The sequence below is a fragment of the Lepisma saccharinum genome, chromosome 19 (genome assembly GCF_977018435.1).
Source record: "Lepisma saccharinum chromosome 19, izLepSacc3.1, whole genome shotgun sequence".
Classification (NCBI taxonomy): Eukaryota; Metazoa; Arthropoda; class Insecta; order Zygentoma; family Lepismatidae; genus Lepisma; species Lepisma saccharinum.
Genome location: NC_139247.1, coordinates 55,192,347 through 55,219,124, shown reverse-complemented (window position 1 = coordinate 55,219,124; position 26,778 = coordinate 55,192,347). Strand labels below are relative to the sequence as shown.

Below are 26,778 nucleotides of genomic sequence, written 5' to 3'. Positions count from 1 at the left end.
GAATCAAGGACTAAGGGAGTTTATTGGTGGGGGGAGACGCCTTGCAATCTCCCGCCGGCGAGTTGTTAATGTCATCTATAACACCAGCGAACAGAGCCCCATGAAAATCAGACAGAAATAGCAAGATGTTCACTTGGAAAGTATATTTTGGAGTAAGTAGTTTTTTTACACCGTTCCCAAAGTTGAAAATTTTCTCCGAGAATAGCGAGCTCCCTCTAACCACGCATTCAAGATATAAATTCACTATTTTATTCGTGCCCTTTTATATATACACACTAGTGTCTGCTGGAGGGAGAGCATTTCGCTAGAGTGCAATATAGTTCGAACGAATGACGCTAGATAGCGTACGGAATTGACAGCGTGGTATATACTCGAAGCCCAGTAGTACACGTATAACCGTAATTTGTCTGTGGTAGTTGTCCCCCAAATATGGATCGCGAAGTGAAAGACACAGTGACATATATGATTGTGGGCTGAAACTGCCAAAGCGTATAATTTACATACGATTATTGTCAGATTAAAATTATATTCTACTGTAAACGCTCAAGCGAAGCACGCTCGAACCTGAGAGACTCGAAAGAGTACGAGCGAGCGAAAGTAGTTCCATGCAGCCGGTGTTCTGTATAATCCCAAACAAACAAGAAAAAATAGATCAGAGTTTCATTCTGATAAATACTCAGATAAATGGGTTTGCAAACGGAAAAGATATAACGACATGAAGGCTAAGGGGCGCTGTTGATTGTGCTTTCGTTAAGTGGAAAATGACAAATGTTATTCCATTTTCAAGTGATTCAAAATAAACCAATAAAGCATTGCTCTCCTTAGGAATGTGCTGTGATGTTTCTTCCCCCTGGAAAATAGTAGTTTGCCTCCCTTGTGAAAAAGACTGATGTTTGTCTCCCCTGGAGAATAAGTGATATTTGCATGCTGTGGAAAAAAAAGTGATGTTTGCCTCACATAAAAATTGTATTTTCTCCCCTTGGAAAAAAAAGTGGTTTGCCCTCTTCGAAAAGAGTCTTGTTTGTCCACTCCATGCAGGAAAGTGTTGTTTACCCTATCCCTGGAGAAAAACTGTTGTTTACTCCATTGAGAAAGGTGTTGTTTGCCCATGGAGCGAAAGTGTTGTTTGCCGATGGAGAGAAAGTGTTGTTTGCCCATGGAGAGAAAGTGTTGTTTGCCCATGGAGCGAAAGTGTTGTTTGCCCATGGAGAGAAAGTGTTGTTTGCCCATGGAGAGAAAGTGTTGTTTGCCCATGGAGCGAAAGTGTTGTTTGCCCATGGAGAGAAAGTGTTGTTTGCCCATGGAGAGAAAGGTGTTGTTTGCCCATGGAGAGAAAGTGTTGTTTGCCCATGGAGCGAAAGTGTTGTTTGCCCATGGAGAGAAAGGTGTTGTTTGCCCATGGAGAGAAAGTGTTGTTTGCCCATGGAGAGAAAGGTGTTGTTTGCCCATGGAGCGAAAGTGTTGTTTGCCCATGGAGAGAAAGTGTTGTTTGCCCATGGAGAGAAAGTGTTGTTTGCCCATGGAGCGAAAGTGTTGTTTGCCCATGGAGAGAAAGGTGTTGTTTGCCCATGTAGAGAAAGGTGTTGTTTGCCCATGGAGAGAAAGTGTTGTTTTCCCATGGAGAGAAAGATGTTGTTTGCTCATGGAGAGAAAGTGTTGTTTGCCCATGGAGAGAAAGTGTTGTTTGCCCATGGAGCGAAAGTGTTGTTTGCCCATGTAGAGAAAGTGTTGTTTGCCCATGGAGAGAAAGTGTTGCTCGCCTCTCTAAAGAAAAATGTTTACCCCTTGGAGAAAAAGGTGTTGTTGGCCCCCTGGAGAAAAAGTGTTGTTTTCCTCTCTGGAGAAAAAAAAGTTGTTTTCCTCTCTGGAGGAGAAAAATGTTGTTTTCCTCTCTGGAGAAAAAAATGTTGTTTTCCTCTGTGGAGAAAAAAAAATGTTGTTTTCCTCTATGGAGAAAAATAATTTTCCCTAGAAGAAAACATGTTGTTTGCCCTCTTGGAGAAAAAGTATTGTTTTGCCCCTCGAAAAAGTGTTGTTTACCCTCTGGAGAAAAAGTGTTGTTTGTCACTTTCTGGTAAAAAGTCTTCGTATGACTCTACCCTTAACCAGAAGACAGTTGACCATTTCTTTAAGGCGTAAGTTCTATGTTCTTTAACTATGTGTTTCCTAACATCAATGTTACTACTTTCCTGAACAATGAAAGTACAATATTCAGAATAATACTGTATATTCAATTTTTCACGCACTGTAGTTTTTATTATATGCTTTTCATTCTCCTCTTGTGATTTTTCGTACGTTATTTATTATAGTCCGAGTTTTTTGTTATTCGAAATAGTTTCGGTTCCGTTCGCCTAGAATAATCGAACCTCTACTGTACACAATTTTATACCATTCATATAAATTAGGTTACTAGGAATTTGACTTTAACAATCACAATAATATCAATAATATCAAGAAATGTATTGAGAAAATTATTACTGACAACTATTCAACTTAGTATTAGGACAGCTAATGAATAACTGATATATTACCTCCTCGGTTACAATTCTTCTTAATGCATCATTATTGTAATAATTGGTAATGAACAAATATTCCTTTGCTGCCTCACGGTTTGTTTCAGCAAAGGCATATTTGTGCACATAACATAACGTGAGTTAAATGCAACACTTCACTTTGAGAAAATCGGAATTATTCAAATAGTCGTTTCTATGATAGCGAGTAACAGAGAAGTCAAGCAGAGATCGGTTTAAACAATATGCGCTGATAACAAAATTACGATTTATACCACAATGACGAGTAATATATTTTTGTATTAATACCATAACTGTTCAATTTGAAAGGAAAAGAACGGAATGATTATATATATATATATATATATATATATATATATATATATATCATATATATAATACACACGTAAAATCATATTGTATATTGTAAGAAAAAGGACAAAAAATGTTCAAAGCTGATATTTCCAAAATAAAATATAGAATGAATGAATGAATACGAGGAACATATTACTACATTTAAACATGTGCGTGTGTGTGTGTGTTTGTTGATCTTGTACCTACCTTTGAGTGACATTAAACATTCAAAGAAATGTTTCTTACTAAAATGTTTTTCATATTCAGGAATTTTCACATCTCTGATGACCTCATAATGACAGTTGGAAGGTCCTAAGATATTGACCTGCATGTAATTCAGTAACTAATATTTTACGTTTTACAGAAATTTGTTAATGATGAAACTAATATTAATATGATTCTAATATTTTGTCATGTTTTTATATTGTACATAGGAATATTTTTAATGTAGGCCTATTGTTTTGAAAGACAGTCAGTGTTGAATAAATTCTCTTGGTCTATCGACCAGGTCAATTCTGGAAAAGTCTCCGAGCTTTCGAGAGCTGGCGTCACTCTCATCTTCACACAAACATATAACTTTCAAAGTCAACTTTCAGGAAAGGAATATTGTACAGTCACGGACACTTCTGGGTTGTAAAGATTCCATTGTTTGCCTATGGAATCTTTACAACCTAGAAGTGTTCGTGACTGTACTACATAAAACAAAAATGAGAAAAACAACTTTATATTTAAATTTGAAAGTTCAAAGAACATCTGTCAATTTTCAACAAAGTCGAAACACGATGCATGCAAATAGGGGTACGGGGACATCTCAGACACACTGCATAATGATATCTCCAAATAGCGTCTATTGTATGTATAGACCAAAAACGGCTCCAGTTGACATTTGTTTTTATAAAACTGAGCTGCACCGGAAGAGGTCGGTAGCGCGAAACATAGCGTTGACAAGAACGTAAAATTTTCGGCAATTAGCGGCAGCAAACGAGGCGGGAGAAGCAGGGCTATATTTCTCCCTGTTAACTTGATTGATGGTTGCAGATGGGAAACGCCGCCTGTCGGGAATTGACTAAAAATGAACGCCACACCACAAGATATTTCTTCTGATTAACAGGGGACCGAGAACCCTTGATTACAGGAGTGAAATTCGAAGTTACAAATGACGATAATTAATTGTACGTTCGGGGGGTTACTTCTTTCAGTTTTTTTTCATCCCACACCGCCATGTGGATAGTGAAAAAGTTGAAACATTCTGTTTGCAGAATGTTTTGTCGTCGCTCTTTGTTGTTTTGGTGATGTTGTTCGGTGGAAGTTCGGATCAAATGACACTAGTTCCGTGGCAGATGTTGCGAGTAATTGTTTGTTCTGGCTGATATTTAACATCGACTGTTTGAAGTCTGTAATTTTCAGGCGTCGGTCAACTTGCAACGTCATCAAATTTGAACGGACGGAAGTTTGTGTAGGACACAAACTCATTGAACGGGCCACGGAGCTTCAAGGAAATACTTGACAAAACAAACAAATTTGGAAAATGAACAAGGGGTGCGATAAAATTGGTGTGAAAGCAAATATACATAACAATTTTAAAATATTCTCCGAGTTTTAAAAAAGATGAAGCTGGGATATTCCTTGACGAAGTGTCCCTGGATTTCAGTTTTCAAAATTAAATGCAATGCTTTAATTTTTATTTCATCTTGGTAGTATACAATCTAAAGCTGTCATTAGGATAACATTTAATTTAATTGTTTGTTTTAAGGATAACATTTAATTTAATTGTTTGTTTTAAGGATAACATTTAATTTAATTGTTTGTTTTAAGGATAACATTTAATTTAATTGTTTGTTTTAAGAATAACATTTAATTTAATTGTTTGTTTTAAGAATAACATTTAATTTAATTGTTTGTTTTAAGGATAACATTTAATTTAATTGTTTGTTTTAAGTTCACTTTATGCACAGAGGGGCTAATCGGGACTGGGCCTACAGTTTCAAGTTGGATCTGAACCACTGTGCAAGGTGCATCCACCGGGTATCGAACCCGGAACTCCTTGAGTCCCCTCATTAGGATAAAAATTCGTCTGACAAAGAGACCGGCAGCAAGAGAATAAAATTGAATAGAAAAAAAGCAAATCAAATACATGCCAAACAAAATTATTATGGTCACCCTGCAGAGGAGGTAAAAAATATTAAAATATTACTTACAATGAACAATGAGCATGATTCTCTTGCTGACAGACGGAGGAACGCCGTTCGATGCTATGCAGAGGTACGCTCCCATGTGAAGTCTGTTCACTCGTGTTATGTTGAAAATGGAGCCTTCGACCGTGGGTACTGAAAAGAAAGAGGAAGTTATGCGTTAGTACCTAGCGTGCGGTACTTCTAACGACAGAGATAATATCTGAAGTGAAGTATTATTGCAAAATTTATAACAGAAAGAACATTCTATTTTGAAAAATGAAAATGTATGTACGTGGGTTAGAAATTTAATAGTGGTAACACTGCTGTATATACGCCATGAAACGGAACCGGTGCTTCTCACATATACCATATGTTAGTTTGATACCGAAGCTACCTCCCGGTAAATGGAGTCTTCCTTACAACACTAGGCGCATGCGCAGTGACGAGAGGAATACTAAGACTTCCACATCACTGGCAACTGTTGTACACAATGTTGTTGACTACATCGAAGGGCTGTAAAAGTTTCACAGAGGTTTCTCTTTTGTATCATTTGAGAATAAATAGTTGCCACTATTACCTTTCCAACCCAAGTATTTAGGTCGTTCAAAAATGATTTGGACTTCCCACACAGCGTAGGCTATAGTACCACGTATTGGAACCAGTTGACGTAGCTTTATTGCAAAGGAAGAACAGTGAATGGGTGCGTTTCTGGACAAACCGAGAAAACGTGGAAGCAGATAATCGTGGGCAACGATGGGGTATGACTACTTGCACCAAAACTGAAACCCCTTCTTGCTCAAGTCTTCAGATGTCACGTCAGCGGCTGCGCCAAGATTAACCATCTAGGGTTGCGCAATAAAATTTAAGGGATGCGATGTTGAAATTAAAGTAAAAATGAAACATGAATGCTTGCTTTAGCCACTACATCAAATACAAATCAACTTTTAGTAGCTTCATATCAAAATATGTAAATGACTTGGTTCACTTTTGCTTGCTTGCTTTGACCACAACACATACAAAAAGAAGTAAATATGCCCCCATTTCATATTAGTATCAATTGCTTGTCTGTATTATGAAATAATAGTGGTCTTTCTTCAATACGATCAATATGACGACATGATTTTCATAAGTCATAACGTTACACTGCAACACAGAAATATAATTTATTTCGTTGAAACACGTTTGGTTAAGATATTTGGTAACTGTAAACATACAAAAAAATAGTAGCTTTTTATAAAGTTGGTAATTTTTAACAAATTCTTTAGTAACTATTTGCACATGTACGCGATTACTAATGCGCATTTAGTACTGGCTAACTATCATTTGTTTGTCGCCTGATTACATAAATGTTTGGTTAACAAACTGAGCTTAACACCACGCCATGAAGGCGTATAGGGGGTGTGGGGGTAACGCCCTATACTTTCTTGATCTGGTCGTGAGTGGGGGTGATGTGACCAGCATCGCTCCCCTTACTGCCTTTACCCCCCAGGGTTTCCCCCAGGTACCCATGTCTTTTCCAACGTTAGAAAAGTTCCCAAATTTGAACCGGCAGGGGATCGAACCCGGGACCTATAGCATGGTAGTCAGACACGTTACCGACTGAGCCAACGCAGCCACATAATCAAGGGGTCCTGGGTTCAATACCCAGTGGAGTCACATGGCACAGTGGTTCAGATCCCACTTTAAACTGTAGGTTCAGTTCCGATTATTCTTTCTGTGTATAAATTGGACTTAAAGCAACAATTCAATCCAAGATTATCGGAAAAGATGAAAAATATTATTTCAACTGATACTTAGAGCAAATATAGTGTGTGTGTGTGTCTCTCTCTCTCCCTCTCACCCTCACTCTTTCACACACACAGATATATATATATATATATTATGAAATTAACTAACTAACGAACTCTCTAGCCTTCTTAAACTCGAAGGTTCATGGCTGCAGCAACACAGGCCTTCCATCTGTCCCTATCATGAGCAAGATCTATATACTCTTTTCTATCCCTACCGATTTCCTTTACGTCCATCTCAACGTTGTCCCTCCATCTTCGTCTTGACCTTCCTACAGGTCTCTTACCATCAGGTTTCCCAACAAGAATCCTGTAAACTCCTCTTTCCTCTCCCATTCGTGCCACATGGCCTGCCCACCTAAGTCTTCTTGATTTAATTATTCTAATTAATAAATTAATTTTGGTTATTACAAAGTTCTTCCTCTGTGAAGAGTTAACAGTATTTTCAGCTGAAAATACTTTTTGAAAAACGTATACTGAAGAGGGTGCGGAAAAAGTACCCCCTCGCACCCTCTGGCGCCGCCCCTGCGGCCGGTTAAATGCTTTCGTTGTTGGATTAAATGGACTGCATTTATGCTAAGTCAATTAAACCTATCAAACCAAACCACGAAAGCATACCGCGCTTCCGTCAGGGAATGAAACACCGCGATTGACCGAAAAGGTGTTCGAGTTAAGTGCAATGAGCCATACCATGCATGGAATTGCTCTACAATTCCAGAGGCAGAGTGTAGCAGCTGGTGATAAGAATATCTTGCACACGGCCATTTCTGGAATGTCTGGACTTTAATGTTAGTCATTACTTTGTAACGTTCATGTTACCGTTGAGAGAAAGGCAGCGTTAAATATTACAGGGTAGGGAATTCTACCAAATGCATTTAGGAACTGGAAGACAAGAGAAGGCAAAAATGCATTAGTAGGAAAGCGTTTAAGAACATTTCAGTCAGGATTCTCCCCCATTTCAGAAAATCTGACAGGCGAGTTGACAAGACTGCATTTGAAACGTTAGAAAACAGAAGCATACACGATGACACCTGACACCGTTAGCAACATTTCATTTTATAACGAGGCAGTCGTGCCTTGCAGCAATAAGTGGTGACAACCTTGAGGGGCTAAAAGGGACGGGGGGCACTTTACATGAGGAGAAACGACACAAGAAACCTTTTCAGGCTGTCATACACAAAATAGCTTCAAATAAAAAGGTGGAAGTGCTGCATGAGCTTTCCAGGAATAGCCCTTTTCCAGTTTCCGTTGCTGGAGCCATTTTATTACAGTGCATGCAGCGTTAAGGGTGTATGGGATTGTATGTTGCTTCTTGAGCTTTGATTTGTCTCAGTAAAGACTTCTTCGAAAATGTCTCCCCTTTAGAAAACCAGATAGAATTTCGAATGGGAGAGGAAATATTCTTGTTGGGGAACCTGATGGTAAGAGGCCTGTAGGAAGGCCAAGACAGTGATGGAGGGATAACGTTGAGGTGGACCTGAAGGAAATCGGTAAGGTTGGAAAAGCTTGGATTGATCTTGCCCAGGATAGAGACAGATGGAAGGCTTGTGTTGCTGCAGCCGTGAACCTTCGGGTTTTAGAATGCTACAGAGTTAGTTAGTTCGTTTCAAAAATCCAAATGATATTACAAATTCTCAAAACTTGTATCTGTTTAGAATGCTTAGAGCATCCATGAAAATATTGTATTGTACATGTATTGTATGATTGTATTAGTTAAATTTATTATAATTGTTATCAATGAGTACCATACTAAAGGTAAGGTAGATAAAATTCCCATGGAGTTTAACCATGTCACATATGGCCCCACCTATTCTTTGATCTTGATCATTTTGGAGGTAATGTATCAGCACCACGCTCCCGCCGCCTTTGCCCTCATGTACCCATTCACTTGAGGCTGAGTGAGCCCCAGAACCGCCTTATGCGGGGACAAGGTCGAAAAAATTCCCATCCCGGGAATCGAACCCAGATTTCCCGCGTGTCGGTCAAACGACATGCCGACTAGTCCACTGCGGTTAACTGCTAGATGTAATAATAACATTATTGTCATGCGTTCAAGTCAAGCCTGTATTATTATACTATTAAACGTATTATTATATTTATTAATAATGTTTTAATAATACTCAGCGGTGAACGATGGGACTCGGTGAAGTACACAGACTCCTCTCAGGTACAGGGATAGTGTTAGGCAAAGACAATATTCACAGCACAGATAAATAAAACCACATTGCTGCAGTAGATAAACTAAAAGGTTTTATTCTTTATTTATGGCAATTATAATGCAAATATACTTGAGACGAAGGCGATGAATTGACTCAACTAGAACGCATAAACTCAATGCGTGGCTATCGGCATGCCTATGATCACATAGACCTAGCTTGCGCCAGGAACTACCACACCAAGAGATATGCAATAATAACCGAGCCAATATTTGCTTTTTAGCCTTTTAGTCCAAATTAATCATGAGGCTAGCTTTATTTCTTAACGAATAATGGTTGCAGTATTGTGCATAGCATCAATGCATGGCCATCGGCTTACCTATGGTCGCATAGGCCTAGCTTGCGCCCCGAACTACCATACCAAGATGTATGCACAACACCGAGGAGTTATTTTTAGGTTTAAAAGCTTCGTCGATCCGTGGCAAAAGTGTGATATTTCTTACGCGATATCCTCGCTTTTATACTATTCCAAGAACACAGATTCAAGTACAGATGAATCACTCACTATTTACAAAAACATGCTACCAACAAAACTGACATCTATACATGTTTAGAAATACAAATTCGTATAGTGCACTCTCGCAAACATGAAGATACATTAAACTACTCATAATAGAGCATAAAATACAATAAACATTAAACAAAAGATATACATTACAAACAAGGTGCAATATTACATAGAAAAACAAGGAAATTACGCTTTCTTTCGCAAAAATAACTACATTAGTGACATATTTTCTATCGGTGACGTCACATAAAAATATGAATCATATTAATTGTAAATGTAAATTAAGTTGTGATTACATTATGACACTCTGTCAAGGGAATCTCTGGAGCAAGGCCGCGCATAACGACAGAAAAGGGGAGAAAGAAAGTGGGTGGAGCAAACTGCTGGTAGATGCAGCCGCGTTGTCCGCTCCATGAAATCAGTTTTCCTCTCAGGCGTTCACTGGGCGAACCCTCTCGAGTTCTCCTGGCTCCAGTGATTCCCGAGACAGAATGCAATTTCGTTAAGACATCATCCACATGGAAACAACGGGCCTCTCCGATGGTGCAGTGGTAGCGTCGTTGCCTTGTAATCAAGGGGTCCAGGGTTCGATTCCCGGTGGAGGCACATAGTGGGTCGGATCCCACTTTAAACTGTAGATCCAGTCCCGATTAGCCTTCCTGTGCATAAGTGGACTTAAAACACCACTTCAAACAAACTCTAATAAGGTAACAACTGTACTCAGTCTGTGCCAAAGTTCAGGCCATAGAACGCTGCAATAGAGGATCTACCTATTGTGTTCTTAATAAATAAATAATATCTTAATAATTTGTGTGGTTTTCTTTTGCTCTTATCTATCAGATACGTACGCACAAACGGTTAAATGATTTCAACGACAGTACTAATAGCAAATGGCAAAATTTCTTTAAGTTCAAAGTAATCATGTCATCAAACATTGTCACGTTGAGTCATTGTTGGAATGTCTGTGACAAATGCAAGAAGTAATTTATCATTCTTACTCTAACACACACACACGCACACCTTGAGCTCAGGGGTTATATTCAAGGTGTCATTATCATTGGAGGAAAGATCATATGTGACAGACGTGGAACCCAAAATCCCAGCTTCTGCTGTAGTAGGAACGGGAATTCATCGTCCAACGGGATGAGCCCGTGGATATTGCTGGAGCATCCATCCACTCCTTCTCCCCCCTTTTTCGAGAGATGGGAAAATCCTTCGCATCTCTGTGGTGAGATGCTAATGAAGTTGGTATTTCCCTGGCTTTTACGAGACGATAGAGCCAAGATTTTAGAGGTTGAACTTGAAAGTTAAATTTTCATTGGAAGGGTAAGTCTGCCGTTTATCAGAGACAAGCGTTTCAGAAGACACCACTGACGAGTTGGACTGACTCCACGTTCAAATATGTTCGAGCTGTGGCTACGGCACCATGGGTAACTGTCCCTATAAATATTGCGCACTCAAGTCCAATTATTGCACAGACAGGCTAGTGCGGACATGCTGATTGATTGATTTTGTTTATTTTCCGTCACTTTTGCTACTTGTGGCTACTCGCGAAGAGTGATAACACGATGCAGGGGCACTCGCAGAGGGCGCTAGGCCAGGATTCAAACTCGGGACTCCTGGCGTCGTAGCGCGCTGTGCTAAACACTCCACTACGGATGTTAGCCTCGCGACCTGGATACAGAGCTTTCCTTGTACTGAGATTTGATAGAGAAACGGTACTAAATATTGAGTATAACGTTACCGAAGAGTATTAACTTTTTAATAACAAAAATACCTAACGGGAAAAAACACTATACCCCTCCAAAGGTGAAGTTTGCTGCAGATGGTATGTTTTAATCCACGCGAGAAGGACCTTCATCATCTCCTGTGCCAGTCTTGCCTCATCCGCCAAGCTGTTCATATCACAGACAGTGGGAATATCTGCAGTATTGCAGCGAAACTATATTCTGCGTGCACGTTTCGGTCTATATGTGTGAGATGTTGCTTCAAACTTAACCTGTCGCGGAGCTTACATATGCTGCTACAAGGCTGCCTTGGTCAGCATATCTAGTATTTTTCTGGCATGGAAAGAAGGCTTAATCATGTTACTTCACGTGAATAGAGAATCGAGGGGTAAAATAGTTTTCAAACTCAAATATTGGGAGTTCAGATCGAATACAGTATTTACTATTGCCTAGCACGAGTCTATATCCTAGCACATTTCGCTCACTATGAAAAGTAATGGGAAAATTGAACGAGATAGACTTAAGAGAGGCTTTCGAATTTTCAACAGCGTGGAATAGAAAATATTTGCTTGATGTTTTAAAAAAAATCGGGCTTTCACGCTGGGCGCCAACCAAGAACAGTTATACGTAGTACTATAGATACCGGTCTGGTCAGAGGGTAACATTTTTATTCTTTTTGTGTACAGACCGAGAACATACCTTTTTTTACATCCCCCTCTTTCAGCATCGGCTTTGTAGGTGTGCCCGGCGTGTGCCCGGGACAACAGAGGAGATCCGCGTGTACCCACGCATTCGAAAGAGCCGAGTAAGCCGCAGAAATGATTTACAAACGGATATTTTGAAAAGCTGCTGTTGGGAGGGGGGAGGTTGTGGGTAGCGGTATGAAAGGGGATGGGTTCGTTTCCACATGAAGGGTTTTTGCGGCACTGGGATTTCTGTACGGGGAATTCGCATGTCCAGTTTTTGAGGAGCCTGATTTATAGTGGCAGCTATCTCAATTTATCACGCGTCCGTTTTGTGTCAGAGTGAGTGACACGGAAAGTAACTTCGATTCATTTTTTTTTTCGGTTCATGTGCAAGTTGGCGAAATAAAATAAATTGCTGTAAATGTGTCCCATGCCGCAGAGAAACAGCGCGATTTAGGTTATGTTGTGAAATGATTGCGGCAACGAATGTAACTATTCCACAGAGAGGTACATCCGAAAGGAAAAGAAACAGGTAACCCGCAAAGCGTTATCTCGGAGCATGTGTGGCTCCCAAGATCTACCCAGTAATTCTTCAAGCAGTATTTCTATGCCAAATGTCTCAGGGGTACTGAACATTTGATTGATTGACTGATTTTGGTTTATCTTACTTCGCTTTTCTGCCACTTTTGGCTAATCTCGAAGATGAGGATGAATGGTGATACTAGAATTTGAAGAAGGGACACACATAAAGAAGTCCATTCTCAGGACGGGATTCGAATAGGATCCCCTGGTGTCCTAGTGCGCTGCGCTGTCGAAGGGGAAGAGGTTACCCTCCAACAGTTATCTCAAGAGTGAGTGCGTCTCCCACGATGTGCCCAGAAATTGTTCAATCAGCATTTCTATGTCAAATGTCTTAGGAGTTAGGACAGCAAAAAATATAGAATTAAAGAGAAGACCTGGTATGGATACAAATCGGTATGGTTAAGGTGATGAACTATTTAGTGATTTCAACCCGGCATTCCAAAAGAATTGTGAAAATCTCAATATGCTGACGAAGGCACAACATTTATTTTATTTTAAAACATAAACTAAACGTAACGTTTCAACCTTCTAGCAAGGTCTTCTTCAGACTCTGTACCAAGTACAAATGAAACAAGGTACAAAACAGGACGATATATATATACACAAACATTACTCCCCTCCAGACTATTAGAAAGTTGTTCTGGAACATTCTAGCAGATGGCTTTCTGTTGTCAACTGTACTTTCACCTAAAAGGCAAAACATATTTTCTTCCATCTAGAGTGTGGTTGGACTCTATATCTCACGTTATCTTTCCTTCATTCTTCTTCCTTCTTCTCTCCTCTTTCTCTATTGTCCTTTCCACTCTTTCTAACACCTTCTTCCATTCTTTGTTTATCTTCAGTTCCCCATTCCAGTTCATTGTGTCTTCTTCTCATATCTTCTCTATTTCCTTGGACTCCTTCCATTTTTTTACTAATACTCTCTTCTCCCTTCCTATCTGCTTAGCCTCATCCCACTATGTGTCATGTCCTGTTTCTCTCGTGTGTTTAAATATATCATTTTTCTCTCTTTTAAGTCGTACATCATCCCTATGTTGTTTCAACCTGTCTTTTAGCCTCTTTTTCGGTTCTCGTATGTACACACATTAACATTCTTTACACTTCACTTCGTAGATAATCCCTTCCTCTTCTCTGTTTTCCTTTTTCTTGTTTGCATTTTTCGCTATTCTTAAGATGCTTGTGGTATGACACTTTTATCGTAGTTCACGCACGTTATGCCTTTTGTTTATTCTCCGAGTATAATTTTAAGAGTTTCACATTTGCCGCATAGAGTCAAATGAAGTTAATGTCGTCATATTGTTCAGAGGCTACAAGCTTCAATTATTCTGTAATTTGTTATACAATGCGCGTTTGGAGTAGGGTGTGGAAGCAAAACCTTTTAAATCCAGAACAGAATATACATACACTCGATGTTTTGAGAAAAATACCCAAAACAAAGTGTGGAAAATTGTGATCAATTTGACCTCGGAAAACAGAAAATCATGTGAAGATCTTAGAAAGAATGCGCTTGGAAGGAAGCAATATTTTGTATGGTATGGCGCTTGAGAATATGAAAAAATTAGACTTATATTAGTCTCGTAGAATAACCCTACCCTCCTATTTCCCTTTCGCAATTGCACGAGAACTCCGGAACATATAATGGCAAAAAAACACTTTTGAAGAATGAAAGAGTCAGTATTATTTTCGTATTTTTTCTAATGCTTGTTTTGCTAGTTATTAATTCTATGCACTAGATATGGGATTCTACCACTACAACAATGAACCTTCGGTTTTATTGCTACAGAAATTCAACTTGGAAGCATTCGGAACAAATAGAAAACATGACATGTACTTTTACCATTTTACATTTTTTGTACACGTGGCTTGTTTTGAAACCAGTAACCTGCTGTCGGTTTTAATCATAAAAGAATCACCGCTGCAAAATGCTAATCAAGCCAGAGAGTGCCCACCAGCCTATTAAATCCTGGATTTTTTTCCGTTCCAGATATTTAAAACCGCCACAGCAACGAGCAGGGGTGAAGTCCATTATGGCATGGACTGAGGTAACAGTGATATTTGCCGGATCACTGAACGTGAGGTCGCCTCCCAGAAAACAAGAGATGGCTCGTAATTCCCACTTTAATGTCACAGCCTAGCTAATGAGTTCTCTAGCCGCTGCAATTTCGTCCGCGGCCATAACTCAAAATGAACCGGCCCCTGGTTTGCAGATGATCCGCATGACAAGCGCGTAACAGCAGGAAAACTAACTCCTCGCCAAACTTTTCTCGCTCTGCTCGTCTCTTTTTCTTGCTGGTAGTTTTGTTGGGAGGCTGTTGTGTACCGCAAGATACGTCCATTTTGAAGCTGACGACGTGCGTTTTGACCTGCGTGTTATCATACTTAAGGCTCCGTTACACGTATTGTACTTTCCTTGGAAATCTAGGTGAGCCGCTGTTACTTTTATGTAATGCGTGTAATTTTTTCGTAGAAATGACAACCCTCTTCTCACTCGGTCAGTAAAAGTGCCACACACGAGGCCATGAATAACATTGCAGAGTTTTTGTCATGTGTACATGTCTTTGAGCAACGTTTTCCTTGGTCCTTCACGTTGCACTGTGAAACCACATTATCTGAGTTCATAACCCTGAGACAATTTATAATGAATAAATTTCAAACTTTTAACAAGTTACAGTCTGAATGCACAATTAATGACTGCCAACGACAAAAGTATGGGTAGAGTATGTTTGTTCCTTTTTAGAGCATATTTCTCAGAATGGCATTTATACTACGTATCATATTTGATAACTTAGAGTAGTTGTTATTTTCAAATTTCTTGCAATTCGTTACCGTATTTTCAATGAGGTAAACACTTTAATCATATATATGATGTAGTATGAATTATCTACTATAAAGTTAACAGTTGTCTATGTCATTGCTGAAGGTTTCTAACGGAGTACGGGGCATAGTGGTCAACGTAATACGGTACGAAGTCAGCAGTTCCAAGCTTGCGCCCCAGGTAAATCATTGTTTGTATCATCCGAGTCAATCTTCTTATAGTCGCGATTATTAGATTAGGTAGAGAAGCGACGAGGAGTGACAGAAATAGATAGATGTGTACCCTGATTGAAACATTTCTAAACTAACAATAATTCCATTTCTCGTTTATCTGGAGAGTTTTATAAAGTTATAATTTAATTGTGCGTGATTTTCATCGTACCAAAATAGTTCCAAAGAATATTTTTTAGCATTTGTGCTTGTTTACTCTCACAATTCAGACCTTCAACAATAATTATTCGGGGTCTGTTATATCGGGTGGGCTGAAAAGTTCGTAGGCTGACTCATAGATGGCGTTACTAGAATTAAATCCATGTGATTTTTACTTAGTACTAACCTTCAAAAGATACGTGTATAAATTTCACAGCTGCCGGATAATTAGTTCGTGAGATATAGCATTGTGAGTGAAGCAGCTTTTGTTATTGTGAAAAAATGGATAAAAAAAAATTTCGTGTGTTAATAAAGCATTGCTTTTTGGCGAAAAAAAATACTGTTGAAGCCAAGGCTTGGCTTGATAAACATAATTCGGACTCTGCACCAGGAAAATCAACCGTTGAGAAGTGGTTTGCTAAATTTAAACGAGGCGAAATTAGCATCGAAGACGATGCACGCAGTGGACGCCCCAAAGAGGCTGTTACCGACGAAAACATAAAAAAAAGTCCACAAAATAATTTTAAATGATCGTAAAGTGAAGTTGATCGAGATAGCTGAGACTTTAAAAATATCAAAGGAACGTGTTGGACATATTGTGCATGAATATTTGAACATGCGAAAGCTGTGTGCAAAATGGGTGCCGCGCGTGCTCACAATCGATCAAAAGCAACAACGTTTTGATGATTCGGAGCAATGTTTAGTGATATTCAACCGTAATAAACACGAATTTTTCCGTCGATATATTACAATGGATGAAACATGGCTCCATAACTACACTCCAGAGTCCAATCGACAGTCAGCCGAGTGGACTGCACGTGATGAACCGAATCCAAAGCGTGGAAAGACGCAACAGCGGCTGGCAAGGTTATGGCATCAGTATTCTGGGATGCGCATGGTATTATATTCATCGATTACCTCAAAAAGGGCCAGACCATCAACAGCGATTATTACATAGCGTTGTTGGAGCGTTTGAAGGATGAAATCACGAAAAAACGGCCCCATTTGAAGAAGAAAAAAGTGCTGTTTCATCAAGACAATGCACCGTGTCACAAATCAATGAAAACGATGGCAAAATTAAATGAATTAGACTACGAATTGATTCCCCATCCACCATATTCTCCAGATCTGGCCCCCAGTGACTTTTTCCTGTTTGCAGACCTTAAAAGAATGCTCGCTGGAAAGAAATTTAGCACTGATGAAAAGGTAATCGCCGAAACTGAGGCCTATTTTGAGGCTAAAGAGAAATCGTACTATAAAAATGGCATCGAAAAATTGTATGACCGCTATAATCGTTGTATCGCCCTCGAAGGCAACTATATTGAATAATAAAATCGAATTTTGTCAAAAAAATATTTTTTACTATGTTAGCCTACGAACTTTTCAGCCCAACTGTTATATTTCTGTAACAAAGAAGAGCATTTCACAAGATAAACTTCTTAATCTTCCGATTACAACTGTTTTTTAGTAATAGACAAGTCAATATGATTTTATTCTTGCATGGAGTAGCTGCTGTTAAGATATACTCTTAGAAAGGTCATGCTTTCCTAGCCTCTCGTTTGATATTCTGCAACAAAAGAAGTCATCAATTCTTTTATCTGTTCAGTAACAAGCGATTACACCATTCAGTGAAAACGTTCGAGGAATTCTACCTAAAAACGTTTGTGGCTAGTATAAGAACAAAATAATCTGACGTCAAATAAAACTAGATGAAAGTTTGGATACTTTGGCTTTTGTCGAGCGCATTTTCCAAGTTTCCTGTGACGTCACTGCGACATACAAAACATTGCAGTACCGCAACGACTTCATCTCTCGTAGAATTAGGATCCTTTTTCCAGAGTTTTAGTGCTCTGCTATACTTCCAAAAGTTTTGTTCGCTTTGCCTTTTGCACGTTCGGTGATACGGAAACAGGAAGTAGTACCAGAAGACTTGGAAACAAACATAGGGGAAAATACAGTAAAACGTGTTCATTTCGAACCTCGCCAAAGCTGAAGCAGAAGCGCTTGCCGATTATGTGTTTCTCTTGCCAAGAAAGTAAGAGAATAGCTTTTTTGTATCTTTGTAGGGTGCAGTACAGTGTTTGCCAAACCAACACTTTAACATATAAAGTTTTACGTTCCTTGAAATAAATTCAATATTACGACCTTCTTTTCTTTCCTTTCCAAATAATTAAATGTTCTTTCGTTTTTCTAATCGGTGTTTACTTTTTTTGTTTCGTCGAGCATCAAGAGTACTTTTGAACCAATACGATAGAATTATTCCAATACGTGTAAATTTGTACCTTCCAACTGTAGTATTATATTCATAAAGCTTTTTAGCTTCGTTCTCAGTATACTAATGGGGACATCACCTACAGTTTAAAGTGTTATCCTAACTACAAAGTACTATGATGCGCTTGCACTGAATATCGAACCTGGGACCCTTCGGTTACAAATTACGTAATCGGGGCAGCCCTGTGAATTATTTTCCACCTGTACACATACCAAAGTCGGTATTATTCCAATGAAGCAAAATACTCTCATTTTAAAATCTTATAAACCGGCAATATGAAAATGAAGGGTACAATACTTAGTTATGAATGTTGACCTTATTAATCATAGTCCTGGGATCAATTCTCGTAGAGATTCTCAGTTAGAATTAGCATGTCTGAGCAAACCAAGATATTAATGATGTCGATAGTGAAAAGGTCTACAACACGTATCATTTTTATAGCTTTGCTGATGAGTATGAATTGATGACAAACCAATCAAGAAGAATGCCTTTTCATGTCTCTCCCAAGTTCTAAACTTTGTTGGGTTGGTTCATCATAGAGTATATTTTTCAGGCTTCTGGATTTATTGAGGAACATACTGGGCTCCTAAACTGGGAATGTTGGTTTCGAAGTAAACATGCGTGATTATGAACCTTCGTTTGTTAAATGAATGCTTTGCAAAGGTCCACGAACTTGGAAAACTGAGCAGTGGCTCCTACAGCGGAAGGACATGGGTTGGTGCACGGGTAGGAGGAGGTGAGGGAGGGGGAGAGGGCTTATCATCTTGTGATTCAACTTCTTCGGCAGAAACTATGTTCCTGTACCGAACAAGCTCCACAAGCTTATCCACCCCAAATGTTTCGATATCCCTTGTTTCTTTTCATTCCAATTCTCATAACTTCAACAACGAGAGTTTAGAGGAAGTTTGCTCTTAATCCCAGATATCCTGTTGCGTGATTATATATACATAGAGAATTTTAGCCGCTGTAATATTTTCTAACAAAAAACTGAAGGAAAAATTTCTCAGTAAGTTGAAGACTGAGCAATAGGTTGATAATTGTTAATGACATTACACGCAGCCCTCTCTAGTCAGAAGTCAAAGATCTCGGGTAGCTACCGAGCGGTGAAATACGGCTAATGGATTTTTCTTTTGAAATGCACAAAACTCAGTGCTAACACAGGCTATTTTTCAACCTTTCATTGCTGTCACTTCGCTAAAAGAAAGGGTTGGGCACACTAAAGACGATCATTCAGTGGAAAACGGCGTTTGGATGGAAGCTAATGGCGTTATGGTACAAAAAAAACAAGATTCAGAAAACGCACACGACAGAATGGGGGATACACCCAATAGTTCTGGCCGTGGATGCTTGGGAACCACAATTCATCAGCATTGCATTTCGGGAAAATAGGTACGTAATGGGCTTAAGTGATTGAAATCCAGATAACGCGATGTTAAAGACCTTCGCATCGCGTCGCCATCAGTCTTGCCTTTAGACAGGTAATTTTCTGTACGGATTCGTGACGAACCGTAACAATCAATTTCACCTTTTCTTTTTCGGTCGGGACGGTCAAAAATTATTTGCTGCTTTCGCGTACATAAATCAAGGAGCAGGATTTATTAAGAATTCCAAACCGGTAGGAGGTGGAATGTAAAATTTACTGCTCTTTGTTTGGAAATCAAATTTATCCCTCATCCATCATTTCTGTTGATTCGTATCTTGTTTTATGTTTATTGATGAAGTGATATGGGTATTTTCGAAACTGCAATTCTAGTCACCTGTTTCGTCATTGTCCCTTTCTAATATTTCGTTTTGGAATCAATGTTGTTACGGAGCGTTCTGTTCTTGCACATCGTTACTATATTTACACTTTTATGATCTTAATGGAAAAGTTTATTACCAGGAAACGGATATATATGTAATAATACTTCTTGGTATTATGCTAAAGTTACAGCGCAAACGGCACGGTTCTGCGCTCTCTGGCTGGTTCCACTCGAAAATGATCCGCTAGAGGCGCTGGTGTTGGACCCGGTGCTTGGTATTCGTCTGCTTATAATGGAAGTAAATGCAGTTTTTGCTGCAACGTCTGATTCTTTTACATGAAGCATTTCTATGAATGTGATAATTGTTATGATGTTTGGTACAGTGGTCGCGAAGATATTAACGAACATTCTAGACAGTCGACCACGTCCTGTTATCGTCATACTTTCGTTAATAATACGGGAGAAAAAATACGCGTGGAATGTTCTTGGCAACTAAATTTTTGTGTATGAATTAGGTTGATTATTATTATCATCATCATCATTTCCTTTAAAGATATACACACTGAATCATTTGTATTTTTGATATTTTCTGTCTCTTTTCTTCCGCATTAAACTAATCGCGGCGATGATGATAATGATGATTCCATGAAACGACAAGGGGAACCTCACAAAACTTTCTTAGAGCCATCGACATGAATGTAAGGAAACTTTCAAACCAATGGGACAAGCGACACGGGATGTTCACACTGTCACCCTAGTGACACGCACTTCCAGACTGTAAAATAGCATTCATTACACATGAGGATCCAAACAGCAAACGACACGTTCATATGTCGCATTCGCATGCTACTTGTTTTTTCGGTCGGAAAGAAGGGTGCTCAGCCCGAAGCGACGCGCTACAGGGGGAGTTCCCAACTAAGTGACAAGCGACAGCCTTGAAGCGGCACTTCAGTCTATTAGCAAGCGTTTGCTGCTAATTGTGCGAACACCAGATCTAGGCGACACGACATGCCACACGTGTCGCTTTGTCGCTTGTGTGTCGCTCAAACTGGGCCATTTCCTCAATAGCTTGCCACGTGTTGCCGTGGTTTGTTGTTCGCGCATGCGCGATGCAATGAGTGTCTTGCTTTAGGGATATTGCGCACCAAAACGGCACGCGACACTTATCACTTGAGGATTTCACCAACCGAACGCTGGCCTGTGCTGCCAGTCACGCCTTTACAATGTGAAATGTTGCTCTTGATTGGCTCGTTTCCAAGCAACATGTGTCGCGTCTTGCTTCGGTATGAAAGTTGCCTTGGACTGAAGGACCCGTGTCGCTTTGGTGTGAAATCCTCGTATCGTTTGTAACGTGTCGCTTTGGTGTAAAATCTCCTTTAGGAAACGGTGCAGTCAGAGCGTGTGTCTTTACGGTTCGAAAGTCTGCATTGATTACGGACTGCTCGCTTCCAAGCGACACTTGTGGTTTGTCGCCTCGGTATAAAATATCTTTCAGGATACTATTTATATTCTAATAACATAGAAAAATAAAACTCTAGTACACAATCCAACACCTGACGTCCGGAATCACTTTGCGATGTTTCTTCTTGTGTTACGCATGCTATTTATTTATTAATTTTATTTTACTTTTCTTTCCAAATTAATGTCATTTCGTGACTGCAAATCACTACACAAATATAACTGTTTCCATCAATTCACTTACCGCCTTTCTAGACAAACAAATCTACACAATATATTCCAAAAACTAACTAAGCCGCATTACTTTCATAACAAAATTAGCACCTGGTCCGATCGCACTGCCATCTATGTTTGTCATCCGTCTGGGGAACTAGTTTCTTGGGTCGTTTTCCACACTACGTTATTCAAGGTGCTGTACTAAAGTCAATGTTATTTTGCATTAAATCTGCGAATCTTGGTATGTAGGCTCGAAAAATATTATATTGTTATTTTCCATCAGAAAAACTTCTTAATAACGGACAGGCCTGGGGGGGAAATAAATGTCCGTTATCAGAAAAAAAATGGATGTTACACAATAGGATAAGCATATTACAGTACGTACTGTACGCTACATTCAAGGAACAACATACTGTATTACATACGGTGAATTTACATTTACTAAAGTGTCTCTGCATACATTACTAATTTCAAAAAAGAGAATACAGTACCCGTAATTTAATCCTTATTAAATTACTGCATTCAAAATGACACACTTCTCAAGATAACCACAAAGAATACTTGTCTGCACGTTTAAAAAGAAATAGATTCGGTGTAACATGAAACAATGCGTGCTAATTCGAAATACTGGCCATTGTTGTGTAGAATTCCAGGAATTTCGACAGTTTTCTTTCAAGCTGTCCGTTATTAAGAGGTTTTATTTGCGTTGGGAGGTAGTTTTCAATGTCCGCGTCCGGTATTAAGAATGTCCGTTATTGAGAAGTAATATTGCCATTAAACCCCATGTATTTCTGCCGGGGAATTTTAAAATCTCCGTAATTTAGAGGTGTTCGCTATTCAGAGGTGTCCGTTAGGAGAAGTTTTACTTAGGTTATAGTACATATTTTTGTTATTTTTACATATAATTTCCATTTCTGGACATATATTTCTTATTAATGCGATCATTATATTTTCCCTTTTTGTGTCACCAAATGTTTTCCTTCATTTGTTTTCTGTTTGTTTTGTAATGTTTGTTTATTTCAAATCTTGACAACAGATGATGCATCTGTTACATTATATCCACAGAAACAGTTGTCAGTGAGACAAATATGAGGAATGGCTTACATTACATTGAACATACTTTCTCATGCATTACAAAAACAATCAAATATCTTCAGAATAGGCACCTTTCTCTTTCCGAACGGTTTGAAATTGTGAATAAGACTGTTGAAAAGTTAATAATGGTGAAGGGCCAATTGCAAATACGGTTTAAATGAAGGTGGAGCCTGTGCTTTCCAAATATCTCGGGTATGAAGAAACTCAGAAGGTTAATTGAACTTTACCCGTGATTCAAAATGAACATCAACTTGGATGTAACTTCAGGAGTCATTCAATGTGCTAAATATATTCCAATTACTTTTGGGATATTGATATAAGTGGTGGCTCCTTATTGCTGCTATTGCAATGAAGGTAAGAAATTGTAATGTATAATTCAGATATACTAATTCTGAAAAATTCTAAGTAATAACACTATCTGCCAGAAATCTCTTGAGCGAGCGAACGAAAGCAGCCATGCGCGCAAGTAGGACTAGAGAGAGCTCGACCAATGAACGCATCCGAGTGGCAGTGAGTGCACGGAGGGGAAAAAGCGGCTGCAGCTACATCTGTTTGCAGCAGCACACACTGCTTAGCTCCACAGATTCCCAAGACAGAGTGTATGTCACAATATGATGCTCCTGCAGATACCAGTAATATAAATGTTTTTTCATTCTACGTATCCATTTCGAAAATTGACTTTTCATTTTTATGCCTATTCATGTCTAATGCTTAATACAAGTGGCGTGAATGAGATAGAAAAGCAAAGATATTTTAATTTGAAAACAAACGCTGAAATATGTCAACAATTTTTTCGATCAGGAGCTAATATTCGATAACCAAAACCATGCCCAGTTTTCAATCCCTTTCGAACATGTGATATTACACTATTATTTTTCTGCTGCTAGATATACGTATTCTTTATTCTAGTACTTTTCTCATAACAATGGTGCGGAAACGCACCAAGATCAAAGTGTAGTTTTGTCTTTTGTGTGGAAAATGAGTTTTTCCTTTTACTCTTCAGACAAAGTTCATTGTCTACCAGGTCATTGTCCTGTCAAAGCGATTTGTGAGAGATAATAAAGAGATGTGTGTGAGAGGGAGATAGAATGGGATGAATCCATGGAAAATCAACAGAAGACGAGGAAGAAAGAGTCCATACCTTTTGAGTAGACCCATGCGAAGGTATTTCTCTCTACGTCTACACAGACCAGTCAAACGCAAAGGAACAACGCTTGGTTCTTTTGGGCAAATCCAAAGCATATGAGGGTAAATATTGTACATTTGTTAAAAGAGGTGATTATTGCTCTGTATGTCCAGGTGGGGGAGAGTTGGAGGCACATCTGCTATGAGCTGTAGAAGCAGTGAGGATTGAAATATCGTCAAACCCAAGTTTTTGCACGCATACTGAATAGTGCAAGCGTTGTTCTGAACGAAGCTGAATGTATTCTAATTGAAAGTAGACAGATGTGTTCTTCCTATGGATTAATTCATATTACTTTATAGATATATTGTCATCGTCTTGAAATCAAAAGGTTCCGGTTTCGATGCTCAGTGGAGGCTCATTCGACATGGTTCCCATCCCAGTTTAAACTCTAGGTTCAGTCCCGATTAGCCCATCTGAGCATAAAGTGAACTTGAAACAATTCTCCTCGAAAAATCATTAGCTGAAATTCACTAAGTTACATTCAGAAAGAAACAACAGTGCCCAAGTCAGGAATATACTCTCTTCCGGTAGCGATACCGTGTGTCGAATATTTCACGCGTTCGCCTATACTCTTTCTCTATCGCTTCTCTTATTATCTTTTTTCTCTTTTTCCCTCTCGTTATCTACCTTTCTCTTTCCCTGTTTCTTATCTACCTTTCTCCCTTTCCCTATCGTTTCTCAAATTCTGTTTCTCTCTCTTTTTCCCTATCACTTCTGTACCTTTCTATCTTTCCCTACACCTTTTCTACTTGTCTTCTCTCTCTTTTTCCCAACAGTTTCTCATTTTTTCTGTTTGTTTCCCTAGCCCTTCTCAAGCTTTCTCTTTTTCCCTACTTCTTCACTACCTTTCTCTCTCTCTTTCCCTATCGTTTCTCAAATTTTCTTTCTCTCTCTTTTCCTATCCCTTCTCTTCGTTTCTCTGTTTTCCTACTTCTTCTCTATCTGTCTCTCTTTTTCTACTTCTTCTCTACATGCATATCTCTCTCTCTCTCTCTCTCTCTCTTTTTCTATCGTCTCTCAAATTTTCTTTATGTCTCTCTCTTTTCCTATGCCTTCTCTACCTTTCACTCTTTCTCTACTTCTTCTCTACCTGTCTCTCTTCCCCTACTTCTTCTCTACATGCCTTTCTCTCTCTCTTTCTCTCCCTATCGTTTCTCTAATTTTCTTTGTCTCTCTCTTTTCCTGCCCCTTCTCTAACTTTCTCTCTAGCTCTCTTTCCTATCAGGTCTCAAATTTTATTTCTGTCTCTTTCCTTAGTACTTCCTTAACATTCTATTTCCCTGCTTCTTCTCTACCTATCCCTCTCTCTCTTTTGCTATAGTTTCTCCAATGTTCTTTCTCTTTTTCCCTACTCCATATCTACCTTTCTCTCCTCATTTTCCTATCCTTTGTCTAATTTTCTCTCTCTCTCTCTCTCTCTCTCTCTCTCTCAATCCCTGGGGTACGAAAAATGCCGTGCAATGCATCTTGATGCAAACTGGTGCGGGTAGGTAAGACGTTCCAGGTGTCGTCACCACAGGCCCAACGGCCCAACTTCCTTTCCACTAAAAGTGAGGTAACCAATCAGAAAAAAACATTGATCGCAGCCACAAAAGCGCTCAAAGCAGGAAAGTTAAAGGTCCGCAAACTGACAAAGACAACCCTCCTCTTTTCGCAAGAGTGCGGATGACAGTAAGAACAAAGGAGCCGGGGAAGCGATTGTGTCAGGCCCTATGCAAACTGCTCAATGGACGTCTGCCGGGCTGAATGGTCCCTCTGAGACTCCGCCGGGCTCTCGGCGTGGATCCGACTTTCTGGAAGCGAGATCAAAGTGCAAGCCGGCCGATCTAGAGCTAAGAACTGGTCGCGAGGGACCCAGAACGTCCAATGCCAATCACTCCCGAACCGCTGCAGAGGATGACTGAGGAACGGCGGAGCAAGCAAGAGGAAAATGGCCCCTGCAGGAAAATCATTAGGTGCCTGGAACAACTCACCTTGCTGGGCAATGGACTCTCTATAATGAATCTAATAAGTAAACGGACCTTGTATGCCTATCAAAATGGCATTACACACTGAAATCAGATGAGTGTGGATGAAATCGGTACGGCGTCTGACGGCCACGCTGGAGATCCGGGTTCGATACCCAAGGTGATTTCAAGTAGTAGTTTTTCAAGCAGTGGTCCTGTGCCCCTGAGGTTCACCCAAAACTTAACAGCTGTGTAAAAGAATAGGAAATTCATCCAGGTAGAAATGAAGACAAAATAAAAAAAATGGAACTTCAGCGAAATAGATTTTTGATTTGTTGTCCACTTTATGCACAGTAATGCTAATCGGGACTGGACATACAGTTTAAAGTGGGATCCGAACCACTATGTGCCTTTACCGGGAATCGAACCCGGGACCCCTTTATTACAAGGCGACGACGCTACCACTGTGCCATCGGGGAGGCCTCAGCGAAATAGAAGTGAAGACGCAATCAGTTAATGGAACAGGAACTTCAACGAGGTAGAAATGCTGACGAAATGAGTAAATGAAACAGGAACTTCAGCGAGGTAGAGATGTAGACTAAATGAGTGAATGCAATTGAAACTTCAGCAAAGTAAAGAAATTGACGAAATGAATGCATGAATGCAACAGGAACTTCAGCGAGGTAGAGGTGTAGACTAAATTAGTGAATGCAGTAGAAACTTCAGCAAAGTAGATACGTTGACGAAATTAATGAATAAATGCAACAGTAACTTCAGCGAGGTAGAGGTGTAGACTAAATGAGTGACTGCAATAGAAACTTCAGAAAAGTAGAGAAATTGACGAAATGAATGAATGAATGCAACAGGAACTTCAGCGAGGTAGAGGTGTAGACTAAATTAGTGAATGCAGTAGAAACTTCAGCAAAGTAGATACATTGACGAAATTAATGAGTAAATGCAACAGTAACTTCAGCGAGGTAGAGGTGTAGACTAAATGAGTGACTGCAATAGAAACTTCAGAAAAGTAGAGAAATTGACGAAATGAATGAATGAATGCAACAGGAACTTCAGCGAGGTAGGGGTGTAGACTAAATGAGTGAATGCAATAGGAACTTCAGAAAAGTAGAGAAATTGAC

The 26,778-nt window shown here is 39.4% G+C and overlaps 1 protein-coding gene across 3 annotated transcripts in view; it reads right to left on the bottom strand.

The window, feature by feature from the left end:
- LOC146002875 (lachesin-like) overlaps positions 1-26,778 on the bottom strand; it is a 606,899-nt gene that overhangs the window by 59,141 nt on the left and 520,980 nt on the right. For all 3 annotated transcript variants that reach the window (XM_083140902.1, XM_083140903.1, XM_083140904.1), the window contains exon 5: positions 5,063-5,191. In XM_083140902.1, the coding sequence (XP_082997028.1) occupies positions 5,063-5,191 (129 nt within the window). The remainder of the gene's footprint in view (positions 1-5,062; positions 5,192-26,778) is intronic.